The 17,114-nt window shown below is 44.4% G+C and overlaps 1 protein-coding gene across 1 annotated transcript in view; it reads left to right on the top strand.

Annotated features, from left to right (window-relative positions):
* The window catches only part of LOC106806601 (putative ammonium transporter 3), a 40,197-nt gene that overhangs the window by 17,341 nt on the left and 5,742 nt on the right, over positions 1–17,114 (top strand). The window contains exons 4-9 of the mRNA XM_014808595.1: positions 293–300; positions 448–581; positions 981–1,052; positions 1,555–1,614; positions 3,002–3,078; positions 12,839–13,062. Of these exons, the coding sequence (XP_014664081.1) occupies positions 293–300; positions 448–581; positions 981–1,052; positions 1,555–1,614; positions 3,002–3,078; positions 12,839–13,062 (575 nt within the window). The remainder of the gene's footprint in view (positions 1–292; positions 301–447; positions 582–980; positions 1,053–1,554; positions 1,615–3,001; positions 3,079–12,838; positions 13,063–17,114) is intronic.

The raw sequence follows: 17,114 nt of genomic DNA, 5'->3' as shown, positions 1-17,114 counted from the left end.
TTCATGTACGTGTGTATATGTGTTAATGTACATGTGTATATATGTTCATGTACGTGTGTAGGCCTATATGTGTTCAGGTACATGTGTATATATGTTCAGGTACATGTGTATATAATATAATTATGTTCATGTACGTGTGTATATGTGTTAATGTACATGTGTATATATGTTCATGTACATGTGTATATATGTTCAGGTACATGTGTATATAATATAATTATGTTCATGTACGTGTGTATATGTGTTAATGTACATGTGTATATATGTTCATGTACGTGTGTAATGTGTTCAGGTACATGGGTATATGTGTTCAGGTACATGTGTATATATGTTCATGTTTATGTGTATATATGTTTATGTACATGTGTATATATGTTCATGTACGTGTGTATATGTTTTTTAGGTACATGTGTATATATGTTCATGTTCATGTGTATATGTGTTCAGGTACATGTGGTTGGCGGGATAAACGGGCTGGTCGCTACGATTCTGCTGAAGCCTAGACATGGCCGCTTTCAATCCAAGTACCCGCCACAGATGGGCTCACCTACAAATGCAGTCCTCGGGATGTTCATGCTTTGGTAGGAGTATGACGTCTAACCAGCACCGCGTGCGTGCGTGCGTGCGTGCGTGCGTGTGTGTGTGTGCTTGCACGTATGCGTATGTGCGTGAGTCTTGTGAGTTTGTGCATACGTGCGATCTGGCGTGTTTGTCGTCATTTAGGTGTGTTTGTACAAGTAAACCATTATGTATGCGAGTAAATGGATTATAATTATGACACAGTACCTCTAAACCAAGTACTCAATCTAGTACTAAATCAAATACGCATGACAGCAAATAAATGTCGCCCGTGCAGAATGATAGCCCATCAGGGATTGAATAATGCTACTAGCCGCCAATGTATATATATATATATATATATGTATGTGTGTGTGTGCGTGTGTGCGTGTGTGCGTGTGTACTAATGGTAACCTTTGTAGGTGGGGCTGGCTTGGTTTCAATTGCGGAAGCACCTTTGGTATATCCGGATCGAAATGGAAGCTAGCAGCGAGGTAACCTATGCATTTATATTCGAATCCCTTCACGGTCATGATATACGTCGATAACACCAGCATCCTCGGTAACAAAATCTACAGTAACAGTACGGAGACGTACAAAACACACACATTACGAGCAATGCAAATAGTCTCTAATGATCTCAAAAACATTTGACCGACAAAAAAATATAGCAACCTCCGTTGAGAAAAAAAACATTTCACACAAACAGATACAACACATCCTTTGTGCAAGATGTGAAAAATTGTAAGCAAACAATTATTGACACTTGCATGAACCAACAGATATAACAGTCACTTACCTCAATCGCTGTATGATCGAGGTACCGTACCTAAACTCGTTGCTGTATCCGCATTTTGCTGTATACATCTGCGTCCCCTTGTTTGCGAGAGGCCCATAAAAGGATAATCGGTTTATTAAAATTTAAAATTGATGCCCTCGTGTAGTTAAAAAAGTTGGGTGTTGTTCGATACGAATCGCTGCTTTCTCCTCACACAGGTCTGCAGTAGCTACCCTCAACTCCTCCATGGCAGGTGGCATGACGGGGCTTCTCCTAAGGTGCTTCGTCGCATGTCCTCATCCGATTTACATTTCTGCTGTCGTGGTTAATTTCGTTAATTTTGTAATTTTAATTTTGTAATTTTGTAATTTTGTAAAAATTTGTAATTTTGTTAATTTTGTTAATGTTGTGATGTATTGCCGTATTTCGCGGCTTATATGGGACGCTGTTCTTCTCTGATAACGTCTCTCTGTAAGCATATTAGGGTCTATGAACTAACGGTTGGTATATCGGTTGTTATTATCGCCAAGACTCGGCTAAGCCAAGCTACGGTACGGTATATTACACACCTCGCGGAATAGACTACAGCAGATACCAACCAACGATAATACAGTAACAGCTGCGTATAATTAAGAACCTAGCGATTTTAAGAACCTGTTAGGCTAAGATTTTCTATTGACGTAAGAACCTGTTTTAGCCTAAAATTTGAAACAGATTCTTATTTCATGAAATTCAGTTAACACTTTAAAATGCATAAATCAACTAAAACAAGCTATTGGTGGTCTATATACCTCTATTAGGTATAAAGGGCATAATAACGTAGAATATGATTTGTATTTGTCTAGATTGCAGTCTTTTAGACATAATTATATGCATATTTTGTATAAACAATGGACCGCACCAATATTCTAACAGCAACACGCATCTTTTTTTCTTAAGAAAATAAGAACCTATTTAAGAACCTAAATAGCCCAATTTTCCAGTAAACACCAATTATAAAAAAAACCTTTTTAGGCTAACTGGGAAAAATACAGGTTCTTCATTATACGCGGGTTTTTACTGTATCAACCCGAGCTTGAACAAAACGAGTAGGGGCCTAATTAGAGGGATAAAAGCATGCGACGTTATTTATGGTGATAATATACTTGGTAGAGGGGAGGGCTATTGTGCCGTCAATTTTTTCAAATTACTATGTTCTGTAATGTTTCTTTTGGGTGCGTCTAATACAACTGAGAGGTTTACAACGCACGATATACGGTACTTCACAAATGTGCGCGTCTGTGTGTGTTTGTGTGTGTGTTTGTGTGTGTGTGTGTGTGTGCGTGCGTGCGTGCGTGCATGCGTGCGTGCATGCGTGCGTGCATGCGTGCATGCATGCGTGCGTCTGTGTGTGTGTGTGTGTGCGTGCGTGCGTGCGTGCATGCGTGCGTGCATGCATGCATGCGTGCGTCTGTGTGTGTGTTTGTGGAGCGACAGCATCATCTTTGCGCGCGCATACAGCAATTTACAAGCAAAGGCTGAATTCAGAGCTAAACTAGTAGGTATCAGGTAAGATTAGTACCTCCCCCTTCCTAATGAAATTATTCTTCATTATAAATTTATGGTGAAATTATTATTCATGATGAAATTACTATTCATGATGAAATCCCCCCGGCCACGTTTCAGCTATGTCACAAAGCGCCGGAAGTTGGACGTGTCGTATCTGATTAATGGAGTACTAGGCGCTCTCGTTTCTATAACAGGTATGTTAGCTTCAATCGCGTCTATATATATATATATATATATATATATATATATATATATATACATATAAAGGAGTACATTACCAGCACACGCACACACCGCGACTGCGCACGCACCAGGACGCCCTCTCACGGTTGGTACACCCAATCTGTACAGTAATAATCTGGCTCGCGCCACTGCAGATGCGCGCACACACAACAAATACACACACTACACACACCACAAACACCACACACAAGCACCACACACACACGCACACACACACACATACACACACATTGTTTAAAAAATTGGGTTCATGTCAGATCAGAATATAAGCTCCATATGACGGAATATATAATATATATTATATATATATTATATATATATATATAAATATAGAAGTCAAAGTAGCACACGAACACCCGCGTGTGAAGATAAAATCAATGTGTTTTTGTTATCATAAATACCCAGTCTGAATTTGTTTATATATATATATTATATATATATAAAACACTACTATATATATTATATACTCCGTAGTAGCAGTTGTCTACGATTTGACAATTTAAGCATTTCTTTCTGGCTTCTCGTAAAATGGCGGTTTAGACTAAAAAATACATGAGATATGCAAGGCAGCCTATAAGGTAATTAGAGAGCACATGCAGAGCTACTATAGGCTGACTCTTTCCGTCTGCCGCCTACAAGCCCTGTGCGCGCCTCGCCGAGCCGATGGGAAGGCATCGTCACTCGAGCGTAGTGGGATCCGCTGAATCGCTTGCCATGGGTGCCGAACTCTCGATCAAACTGAAGGTGACGACCCGTGGCTGTGTGCCCGTGCACGCTTCTGCGGCAATCTGGGCCGTGCTTCTGTAGGGATATTGGCGGCAAAGTGGACACGCTGTCCTGGCACAAGCTTCGCCTCTGCCGGTCTCATTTACCGTAGCGATGCGTGTGATAGCTGTCCGCTTGCTGTTTCTGCCAGATTTCCGACGCAGCATTTAATATACAGAAGATTCGTTCAGCAGCGCGTATAACACACTGCACCAAAGCAAACGGACAGAGACTGAAGTGTCAATGCAGTTTCACGGTCGTCAGCTTGTGTGTTATTACGTCCACATTTCTGGAGAAGGGCCCGCCGATTTTACGTGGTTATCCGCGTACGTAGGCTCTGGTTGTAGTAGGTTGTCGCAGGCGATACGTCAGCGTTGGGACGAGATAAAGCGATTGCACAAGTGAGTCACATTATGTAATGTCGGGTTGATATAGGCATTATGACTGGTACTAAGCTTGCTATTATATCCGCGTAGGTTTAATATTTGAGCTGGCAGAACTTTCGCGAACGCATCAGCACCGACCGCGCAAAATACAGTACAGCTAGGCGAATAATTCATACCTGAATAATTCATATTCACCCTCGGCCGCGAATTGAACGGCACACTCGCGAAAATTGTCCGTCAGAGGTCTGAGAATTTTGGCGAAAATGATCGTGCTACGCGAAAAATACGGGTGGCTTAATACAGTACCCCGGGAGTGTATGCCGCTACTTAACAGAGCATGTGGTATCACTGCTTCTAGTATCGTGGTGGGGCTGTAGAGTAACTGATACTCGCTATGAAAACTGCCATTTGTGGTCCGACGAGTGGTCCAAGCATACACCAGTGATGTCGGTGTCGTAGGGCGACACGAGAAGCTTATTATATCTGTTATCATAGTACACTCTGACACAACAACACGTAAGCAGAGATATGGTTATGAATGCGCACGAAATACGCAAACGACATAAGCATGGGTTATTAAATATATACCGGGATATTATCTCGTCGACAACCTGAGAAACCGAATTCTTTGACACAAATGTGTGTGCGTGGACTCTTAGATGTGTTTACTATGCACAAGAGCTCGCACAAACCCGCTGTACTAGGTAAGTAGACGTCATTTGAGATTTTCTAGGCGTTTAGCCTCAGCGGTTCACTATAAAGGAAAAGTGAGGTACGGGAACGGAAAACTTAAGACAACTGTAGCATAATCTGCTCGTTTCTTCCACGCTTCTCCCGAATTCTCGCTCACAGAATCTGGATTCATAACGCTCAAAACCTTGCGAGAACTATAAGATGTTAGTGAACCGCGGGACGCGTGGGTCTGGCGCGCGCACGGCGAGATGTGAATCAGAAAGTCTGAGTCGCTGGCTCTGGGTGGGGCCAGGAGAAAATGTATAGGAACCACTTGTATAATCTGCCGTCTGTCTCGCAGAGGGACTATAGGCCCGATCGGTTCACACGAGACTTCGTCGTATTTAATGAAACGGTATTTGCGGATAATAGCGATTCTGAGTCAAATACGGGCGGGCGGGAAGGAAAAAGGTTTCCCGCGGCCGAGGCGTTTCACGAGGCCCGGAAACGCTGATTACGAGGTCGCTTCCAACCAGAAATACGGTATTTGGCGAGCCGCGAGCTGCTGCTAAACAATCAAGGCGAACAATGCGAAATTTAACCAAATGCAAGCGACCAACCTGCCGCATGAAATACGTAGAGGCTGGTCCGGCGCTCGACAGTTTCCACTCGTTTCGACGTAAAATCATCTGGAATTGGTCGAGGGCACGCGACCAAGTCTAGTAAATAAGCGCTCAGAAATCCGGTATTTAGCGTTCACAGCGAGATAAGCGCGTCAAGAGATCCGGTATTTCTGTCTCAGGCACGGCAAAAAATTAGTCTGCGGGGTCTGGGAAAGACCAGCTGTAAATTTACACCAGGGCACGTTTCCAACCAATACCGTCCAGATCGGGTTTTAGATATGCGAGTATTGTCGGTTTGACACCGCGCGCATTTGGGGTGAAAGACCGTGTCGTAGTGAACGGCTAAAATACATCCGGGACTATGGCTACTGAAGCCGCGTATTTCATAGACAATTCTGGTTCGGCGCTCGGACAATTCCAGTTAGTGTAGGGCCCTGGGGGTGTTCGTCGTAAACAAACAGTTCGATGATGGCTATTGAATGGGAGGGCGGTAGCAAAAGGTAATAGGTGACTGCTGTTTAGAGGCAAAACCGTTAAATTTTCCGTGGGAATCAATGATTCCTTATGGTAAGACTAACTGTCCTCAAAAAAGTTGGTAAAAACACTTTCTTGGGTCAAGTGGCGCAACTTTGTTTATGTACAGCTAGATTTATGTGATTTTTTTGGTAGGCCCCAAAGTGAAAGAAATTAACAATATTGGAAGTTTAAGGGCATAAATATGTTATTAAGGCAAGCCATGAACTTTGAAAATTGCACTGAAATTACATTGCATGAGCAATACTAGTAACTTTCGTAGGCCGAGCGATTGATTGTCTCGGCCCCACCCTAACTTGTTTCTGGTACGAATATGGCTACATTTTGCTCAATTTTAGGCCAGAAAAATACCAAAAATAGCGTTTGACTTTGAAAGTAGCTCCTATAAGTATGATTGCTTTCTCCACTCACCCAACATATTGGGTACTAGAGCATATAAATACTCCAAAAATTTGTGCCAACGGGAAGTTTCCTTATTAAGTGCTCTAAAGTGACCCTAACGTTCAAAAGATGCTTCCCTCGCTGCTATATGATGGCTCAGGGGGCTAATTGTAACTCAGGGTCAACCCCTACCCAAAATAGGCGCTTTTGCCGAATTGCTCGCTCAAATGATGATAATCGCGTAAGTAAGCTGACATAGGAAGGATATTTTGTCGCAGGACATATAGGTTTGTTTGACGACCCAACGGAATTGATTGACAGCCAATGTATTATGACATTTGGAGTTCAAGCCTAAGTTTAGAAGAAGTATGAGATGATCTGCCAAAAAGCGATAATTAGAGGACAGCGAATTGTCGCGCCGATTTTACAAAGATGATTGGAGAGGGACGGATTATACATCATCATAGAACTGTACGCGTGGCGAAGCGCTTTAGTGAAAAAATAATGGTGAGTAAATAGATTAGTGCTAGGAAGAGTCCTTGTTACCGACACATACTCACTTTATAAATAGTATGACAATCGTATCTACCCTACCTCGAAAGTTGCGAAGACCAAGAACAACTGAACGAGCAGTGGACTAGACAACAATACAGGGCGAACCAACCTAAATCCTATGTCAAACCAATTGGTGTTTTAGCCAATCATGTTGGTTAATATTTTCCTGCACTCTGACAGAAAATGTACCACATTTTCTACACAGACCAAGCGCTTTCTACATGGGGCAAGTTGACCGTTGAGCACTTAGCACATGAAGCAGAAAGACCTGACAATGAGGCTCGAGGTTTTGACCTTGATGGTTGCGGGTACACTGTTCTTGGTCAGTTCACATAGCCAAATCCTCTTGGCTTCAGTGTCTCAATCGGAAGTCAATTCGTTTTCAGGGTCGGAGGTGTGATAGCTCCAATGGCATGGTTGAGTTGGTGGTGAGGCATTGTAGAATGTCAACGCGTTGATATGAGGCAAAGGGTCTCTGACTAGTCGGTGGACGGCTGGAGAGAACCCTCTGTGGGGCTCGAAGTGGAAACCTGCTGCTCGATATTCAGAGAAACACTTAGCATTGCTAGCTCTTTTTCAGTACCACCTGCACTAGGTAATAGCTCGCGTTCGCGGCGGGTCATCAGTAGCAGCAGCAGGGCCAGAGTTAGGGAGTTGATCGATTCCCCGAGGTGTAATTTCACACGCAAGCTTTTCCAGGCTTTGGCCTTTGGAGCTGTCTTCTTTGTAACGCGGGCCAAATTTTTGCTGGTTATGTCACACCGTCGTAAGACCTGTGTATAGCGCCGGCAGTAACTGAGCATCAGAAGCCGATTATAAAGGGGCCCATATTATGAAATAGCGCACTGGAACGATGGGGTGAGTGAACGGCGGTATAATATCGAGTTGTATGCTGCCCGCATTCCAGCTCGCGAACCCACAGCCGGACTCAAGGTTGTTGTTGGTGAAAGAACGGGCATATAGTAGACCCCGCGAGAGTCAATCAAATATACAGATACCTGGAAACAGTTCGTGTGATGATTGAGCGAGACCACAGGCACGTTTGTGCTGAATTGAGAGAAGTCCAAGACAGTGGAATGAGTATTGTCACGAGGTGTCAACATATAGACTATGTCCAGAAATGACGAGGTGGTTATATTTTGGCTGCGTGGGCCTAAAGCCATTTTTCCATGCCAATTTCTTATGGGATGTTGACACAAATGATGCAATCTGCCGGAATAAGACAGCTCGTCTTTTTTGTCACCATGTGTCCGCATACAGTGGAGATATTGGGTTATATATGTATTCTGAGAAGTCATTGTAGAACGAAGATGGCAGTAGAGTTAGCTTCTCGAGAAGAAGGCTTATTATTGTTTGACGGGTGCCAGAATCTCTCCATCTCTTCTGTTGTAGATGGTGTCTCTGGTTCAACCCCTTGAACCTGTACTCTATTGGTACAGGTTTCAGTGGCGCCTCCTTTCCTCAACTTATGGGAACCTTCCAAGGCGTAGGGGCAGTTCATACAGCCTGTACGTGTCGAACTACTATATCCAGCAGTCGCCGCGAACTGATGGTATACATACCGAAAATGGAATACAAGATCCTAACAGGAAGGAGATCCCATAATTGAAGCTGGAAGTAAGACTAAGCTCACACGAACCTTACGAACTGTGGCCGATTATGTCTATGACATATGGTGAAGTGCGCCCCACGCACTGCCAGGTGCCCCAACGCGTTTCCACTAAGAGAATTCCGATGCTTGAATACAAACAATTGAATTAAAAACTGCCGTATAGAGACACGTATAATACTTAAAGAAAAGTTATATATTGTGGCCCGGGACACAAAAAATTGTAAGGTCGCCGCCCAGTGCCACCCCCCCAGGCCCCGCTGAAATCCAAATCTAGCTACGCCACCTGGGCCATAAACGTTTCCCCGTCCCCATCGAATGTGGAGACATTTAAGAGGCAGAGGTAGAGGGTCGCAACATCATATGTTCAAGAGGTCGTGTGTGAGGCCGAGACGATCACGTGCGGAATTCTTCCAAATCGTTCTCACTAACAACATTCATCGTGCCTTCACGTGCTTTCTTGATAGGTCCTTCTGGCGGCTTGTTTCGATTTATTTTCATTGTTCTTCAGGTTCGCTCGATGAATTAACTTTCACTCAAAGACAGTGACTTCAATACTGACAACAGTTGTTCACGAACAGGTTGTTCACGAAGCAGTACTCAAAACAGTGACTTCAATACTGTCAGGCCCAAGTCACACCAAGAGCTGACGGCTCATCACGAATTCGGGCCCGCTCGTCCCTCAAAAAAATTGGCCCCAAAGCGTGGTTGACGGAGACGTGCGCAATTGGCCAGCGCGGACGCCAGCGCCGATACTGAGATCTAATTACGTCCATACTACGATCTAAGTGCGTCTTACTCGCCCGATCAGCTGCGCTCAACAAGCTTTCACCACGCTGCAAGCAAGCGGACGAGCCCGCGATCACGCTGCACTGGCGGCGAGGACTGCGTCTTTATTGCGAGCAATCAGATCGGTTGGCTTCGATACGAGCGCTTGCACTGCGCTTAGGCAGAGCGCTCACGCGCGCATACAACTGCGCGGCAAATTTCACGCGCTCGAAACTGTGACGCTGGCAACGATCCATATAAATACCGGCGCGCCGGCCGTTCTTATACATGCAACATATGAACCGAAACATTATCACGATTATCTAACTTAAATCAATGAACTTAATCATCAAAGATGTATTTTCTACGGGAAAACACGAGCTTATGGCCGCCAAAAGACAAAGGGGAGATCAAGCCAGCAAAGGATCTTTGTTTCTCTATTTCTCCTGCCTCCGTCCTCCTCAGCAATGATGAGGGCTGTGGCAATTCAAGTAGAATTAGGCGCCTCGAGTTGCTCCTTCTAGCCGAGAAAAACATGCATGGGAGTAGTGTTGCCTCATCCATAGTGGATCGAGCTGAACTGGTGGGGTGGCCCAGGTAACACCCAAATTATACCCCAAGTTTGGAGGACGTGATTCTGAGGTAACTAAACGGACGAATGCGAACGCGCACAGAACGCGTAGTCTGAGCGGTTGGCGTAGTACAATCGTAGTACGAAGCGGTCGAGGCTTGCTAGAGACGCACCATGGTCATAGCGAAGAAGCGTGTCAGGTCGCAGAGACTCTCGCATGGAGGTAGTAAGCAGCGTGATGAAAACGTATCTGACATCGTGTGAAGATACGGACGCGAGCAATTTTCACGCACAGGCGCGACACGCTTGCGATACGACCATTAAGTTCGTACTACGCTCGAGTTATGTGGGTACTACGCCTTCCACGTCTCTAATACGCCCGCACTGCGCTGTATTTCCGCCACGCTCGCACCACGATTATTTTGAACATGTTCAAAGTTTGGCCACGCTCTCCACGGTCATGCTGACTGCACCGCGCTCGATCATGATCGCAGTACGTCCATATACGTCCACACTGCGTTCTACACGTTTCCACCACGCTCTTAGAGCGTAGTACGAGCGTAGTGAGATCGAGGCCCTGGTGTGACTGGGGTATTAAGTCTTGTGGTTTTTTGTACGAACATTTTGAGTCGAAATGTCAAGTACTTCTCCTCTCCTTTTGCGAAGGCACTCAGTATGTCATTTTTTATCTCTTTTACCATGATCTCTTTTGTCACGAAATTGTGCAGCATGGGGGAAGCCCCTAGAGACATGGGGAGCCCTTCTCGTCAATGAATTTTACCATTGCCTGGATATGGGACTCCTTGCGAACTGTAGTAGCTTGGGATGACTCGTGGTGGTTAAAGGAATCGTGTGTCCTCTCCATCACATCAGCATATCTCCGATGCAGATTCTTTACTGCCATCATTTCATGGTATATCAAGTCCCATTGAGCAACGTACTGCTTCTGCTTGGCATGCCCGATGATTCCGTCACTGCATTTAGATGATAGGTTTATACTTTGCTCAAGCTTCTGGTCACCACCGACTGCAGTGAAGCGGCCGGGTATCTCCTTGATGGAAAAGTTCCCATTTGAGAAGTTCACATGCACTGATGGTGCAGTTTGAGGTAAACGCTGCATGTCTTTCAGGTAGACAGAGCACCAGCGACGATAGTTGGTCAGTCAAAGGCGGCGAATAGGTATAGAGCACGTTGGACGGCATCAAGATGAATTTCCAATATCCCCTCACAATCTGCTCTCAGCAGATTATGCACCACAGCCATCATGCCGAGGAACTGAACCCAGAATCTGAAGTTCTCATTCACAGCAGACCGTGTTGCGATGAACGTATTCAGATCTTCAAATAACTTGGTGGATGCAGTTGCAATAAGCCTGGCCATCAATTTCTGACTGTCAGTGACGTTCTTCTTTGTAACACTTGATTTGAGGTCAGTCAGGATAGCAAGCTATCGCTCAACACCTCTCTCGGCAAATAATTCTTTTTAGAGTAGACGCTGGAACGTTTCAGCAAGGAGTTGCATGCCTTCAAGACAGCGGCTGTAGTGTCCTCCATTGAGAACTGAGTTCTGAATAATGGCTAGACCAAAGACACCAGCCTGTAGCCAGGTCATGTCGGCTCCACTTCCACCGAGGGCTTTTCCAATGCACTTCAAAACAGTTTTCACCAAGTGAAATGTCCCCAAGCATGGGACTAGAGTGCTAAATTCCTGCGGTCTCATCAATTGCATTGCCTTGACGATACAGTATACCCCTTCGTCACAATACATTGGGATTTCTGTTTGAACTAGCTGTGAGCCAATGGACATAAAATTCCTCATCGCAGAATAAACTGTTGCATACTCAGTAACAGGATAGGGCAGGACAGGCAAGAATGCGAGGTTCTTTTCTGGGATGTCCTCCTCTGCCCATACAGCGTTTGTCCCTCATGATCCCAATTTTCAATGGCGCCAGAAGTGAATTGCCAAGGATCAAAGTGACAGGGTAGCGCAACGCGGTTTTGGTTGTGCTGTGCCGTGAAAGATGCGAGATCATGTTGGTACCTACGCAGCTCTGCGTAGCTGATTGCAAGTCCTTTATGGTTTAGGATTGTGGTCACAATTTTGCCTCCGCGTCCAAGACCATGAACAGATTCCGCATTCATGATATACATGGGTGTTCTCCTTCTGTCGTTTCTTCCGTCCACCTGTACAGTTCTATGATGCATGTATATCCTTCAATCATCTTTCTATGGTACAATTCGTGTCTTAATTATCGCTTTTGGCAGACATCTTATACTTCTTCTAATTAGGTGAACTCCAAAATGTATAATACTGGTGTCAATCAATTCCTTGGTGTCAAAAAACCTATATGTTGCCACAAAATCAACTTCCTATGTCACTTACTTACGGAGTTATCATCATTTGACGAAATTCGCAAAAGGCGCTATTTAGGGGTAAGGTTGACTCTGAGTTAGAATAGCCCCCCTGTGCATCATATAGAGCGGGGAAGCATCATTTTGAACGTTGGGTCACTTAGAGAACTTAATAAGGAAACTTCTGGCCAATTTTGGTAGCTCTAGCTACAATATTGGGTGAGTGAGAAGCAATCATACTTAGAGCTACTTTCAAAGTGAACGCGATTTTTGGCAATTTTTTGGCTAAAATTGAGCAAAATGTAGCCATTTCGTACTATGAAACAAAGTTTATGTTATATATTCGTAGCAGTTGTCTACGATTTGACAATTTGCATTCTTTGGCTTCTCGTAATGGCGTTTTAGCTAAAAAATACATGAGATATGCAGCAGCCTATAGTAATAGAGAGCACATGCAGAGCTACTATAGCTGACTCTCTTCGTCTGCCGCCTACAGCCCTGTGCGCCCTCGCCGAGCCGTGGGAAGGCATCGTCATCGGCGTAGTGGGATCGCTGATCGCTTGCATGGGTGCCGAACTCCTCATCAAACTGAAGGTGGACGACCCCGTGGGCTGTGTGCCCGTGCACGGCTTCTGCGGCATCTGGGGCCTGCTTTCTGTAGGGATATTCGGCAAAGTGGACACGCTGTCTGGCACATCGGCCTCTGCCGGTCTCATTTACGTACGTATGCGTGTATAGCTTCCCTGCTGTTTCTGCCAATTTCCGACCAGCATTTAATATACAGAAGATTCTGTCAGCAGCGCTATTACACTGTCACCAAGCCGAATGAGACTGAGTGGTCAATGCCAGTTTCACGTCGTCAGTTGTTGTTTTACGTCCACATTTCTGGAGAAGGGCCCGCCATTTTACGTGGTTATCCGTACGTAGCTCTGTTGTATGGTTGTCACACAGCGTTGGGCGAGAAAGCGATTGCACAAGTGGTCACATATGTATGTCTGTTGATTAGGCATATACTGTATAAGCTGTATATTTCGCGGTGGTTTAATTTGCGCGAATTTCGCGAACGCATCCCCGACCGCGAAAATAGCAACAGCTAGGCGAATAATTCATACCGAATAATTCATAATTCACCGGCCGCGAAATTAACCACTCGCGAAATTGTCCGTCAAGTCTGAATTTGCGAAAATATCTGTACGCGAAAAATACGGCTTATACAGTACCGGGTGTATCCCTACTCGACATGTGTATATCTCTAGTATGTGGTGGGGCTTAATAATGATACTGCTATGAAAACTGTGTGTCGTGGTCAGCATAACCGTGATTTTCGTGTGTACACGAGACTATATATCGTATCATTTCCGAACACATACAGGTATGGTTATATGGCACGAAACGCAAACGACATAAGCATGGGTTATAAATATATACCATATTATCTGTCGCACCTGAAAACCAATTCGACAAATGTGTGTGCGTGACTGTGTGTACTATTCACAAGAGCTCGCACAAACCCCTACTAGGTAGTAGACTCATTTCGATCTCTCTACGTTTAGCCTCAGGTTACTATAAAGGAAAAGTGACGGTACGACGGAAAATTAAGCCAACTGTATGCGATATCTCTCGTTTTTCACGAATTCTCGCTCCAAATTGGATTCACGAAAACCTTGCGAGAACTATAAGATGTTATGAACCGCGGACGCCGTCTCTGCGGCGGCGAATGTAATCAGAATGCTATCGCTGGCTCTTTGCCAAAAATGTATACACTTTTAATTGCCGTCTGTCTCGCGAGACTATAGCCTCGTTCACACGAGACCTCGTATTTATGAAATACGGTATTTGCGAAATACCGATTCTGAGTCAAATACGCGGCCGAGCGTTCACACGCTGATTCGCGGCTCCAGAAATACGGTATTTGCGAGCCGCGAGCTGCTCTAAACAATCAAGCGAACAATGCGAAATAAACAATGCAATGCGCACCAACTGCCGATGAAATACGTAGACTGGTCCGCGCTCGACAGTTCCACTCGCGTTACACTGGAATTGTCGAGCGCGGACCAGTCTATAAAATACGCGGCTTCAGAAATCCGGTATTTAGCGTTCACACGAGGAAATGCGCGGTCCAAGAGATCCGGTATTTCTCAAGCACGGCAAATTATTCGGGGTCTGGGAAGCCGCGTATTTACACCAAATACCGGATCGGTTTAGATACCGTATTTCTTGGACCGCGCATTTTGCCTCGTGTGAACGCTAAATACCGGATTTCTGAAGCCGCGTATTTTATAGACTGGTTCGCGCTCGACAATTCCAGTTAGTGTAGGCTCTGGGGGGTGTTCGTGTACATGACTCTTTTAGAGCAAAACCTTAAATTTTCTCATTCCTTATGGTAAGACTCTCAAAAAAAGTTTGGGTAACACTTCTGGGTCAAGTGCGTTTTTTATGTACAGCTAATTATGTGATTTTTTGGTTAGGCGCCAAAGTGAAAAAATTACAATATTGAAGTTTCAGAGCATAAATATTTATTAAGCAACCATAAACTTTAAAATTGCACTGAATTACATTGAATGAGCAATACTAGTAACTTTCTAGCATGATTTGTTGCCATAAACTTTGTTTCATGGTACGAAATGGCTACATTTTGCTCAATTTTAGCCAAAAAATAGCCAAAAATAGCGTTGACTTTGAAAGTAGCTCTAAGTATGATTGCTTCTCACTCACCCAATATTGTAGCTAGAGCTACCAAAATTGGCCAAAAGTTTCCTTATTAAGTGCTCTAAGTGACCCAACGTTCAAAATGATGCTTCCTCGCTCTATATGATGCTCAGGGGGGCTATTGTAACTCAGGGTCAACCCTACCCCCAAATAGCGCCTTTTGCGAATTTCGTCAAATGATGATAACTCCGTAAGTAAGTGACATAGGAAGTTGATTTTGTGGCAACATATAGGTTTTTTGACACCAAGGAATTGATTGACACCATTATTATACATTTTGGAGTTCACCTAATTAGAAGAAGTATGAGATGTCTGCCAAAAGCGATAATTAAGACACGAATTGTCCCATAGAAAGATGATTAAAGGATATACATGCATCATAGAACTGTACAGGTGGACGCTTTAGTGAAAAATAATGCCTAGGTATAAATTAGTCTAAAATAGTCCTTGTTACCATACTCAGTTATAAATATATACAATGTATCTACCCTAACCGAAATTGAGACAAGAACAACTGAACCGAGCATACTAGACAACATAGCAGAACCCAACCTAATCCTATCAAACAATTGGGTTTTTACAATCATGTGGTAATATTTTCCTGCACTTACAAAATTTACCACATTTTACCCCAGCCTTTCTACATGGGCAAGTTGACCTTGAGCACTTAGCACATGAACAGAAGACTGACCAATGAGGCTCGAGGGTTTTCCTTGATGTTGCGGGTACCAGCTGTTCTTGGTCGTTCACATAGCCACAATCCTCTGGCTTCAGTGTCTCAACGTTTTCAGGGTCGAGGTGGCACTCCAAGGCATGGTTGATGGTGTAGGCATTGTAGAATGCACGCTTGATATGAGGCAGGGGTCTCTGACTAGTCGGTGGTAGGCTGTGGAGAGAACCCTCTTTGCTGAAGTGGAAAACCTCTGCTCGATATTCAGAGAAACACTTAGCATTGCTAGCTCTTTTCAGTACCTTCACTAAGTAATGCTCGGCGTTGCGGGTCATGGCCGGAGAGAGGGTTGATGATTCCCCGAGGTGTTTCAGCAACTTTTCAGGCTTTGCCTTTGGAGCTGTCTTCTTTGTACCAACTTTGCTGGTTATGTCACACCCTGTAAGACTGTGTATAGCCGGCAGTACTGCACAGAGCCGATTACCCAGGCGCTGGAACAGGGTATGAAGGGGTATATATCGAGTTGTATCTCCCATTCCAGCTCGCACCCACAGCGACTCAAGGTTGTGTTGGTGAAAGACGGGCATATAGTAGAGCAGAGCAACAATAACATCTGAATCGTTGGAGATTACAACACACACTTTGTGTCCTGCATTGAGAGAGTCCAAGACGTGGATGAGTATTCGGAGGTCAGCTTCTTCAAATGACGATTTAAGGTGTGGCAATGCTTTTTCCATGCCTTGATGGACCATGATGCACTGCCAATCCTCGTCTTTTTTGGTCACTTGTCCGAGTACAGTGGGATAGTTAGGCCAAAAATGCCAAAAATCGCGTTCACTTTGAAGTAGCTCTATATGATTGCTTCTCACTCACCCAATATTGTAGCTAGAGCTACCAAAATTGGCCAGAAGTTTCCTTATTAAGTTCTCTAAGTGACCCAACGTTCAAAATGATGCTTCCCGCTCTATATGATGCACAGGGGGCTATTCTAACTCAGAGTCAACCTTACCCTAAATAGCGCCTTTTGCGAATTTCGTCAAATGATGATAACTCCGTAAGTAAGTGACATAGGAAGTTGATTTTGTGGCAACATATAGGTTTTTTGACACCAAGGAATTGATTGACACCAGTATTATACATTTTGGAGTTCACCTAATTAGAAGAAGTATAAGATGTCTGCCAAAAGCGATAATTAAGACACGAATTGTACCATAGAAAGATGATTGAAGGATATACATGCATCATAGAACTGTACAGGTGGACGGAAGAAACGACAGAAGGAGAACACCCATGTATATCATGAATGCGGAATCTGTTCATGGTCTTGGACGCGGAGGCAAAATTGTGACCACATCCTAAACACATAAGGACTTGCAATCAGCTACGCAGCAGC

This window comes from Priapulus caudatus, unplaced genomic scaffold (genome assembly GCF_000485595.1).
Source record: "Priapulus caudatus unplaced genomic scaffold, Priapulus_caudatus-5.0.1 Scaffold169, whole genome shotgun sequence".
Classification (NCBI taxonomy): Eukaryota; Metazoa; Priapulida; class Priapulimorpha; order Priapulimorphida; family Priapulidae; genus Priapulus; species Priapulus caudatus.
The sequence above is the reverse complement of the archived record's forward strand: the minus strand, read 5'-3'. Positions and strand labels throughout refer to the sequence as shown.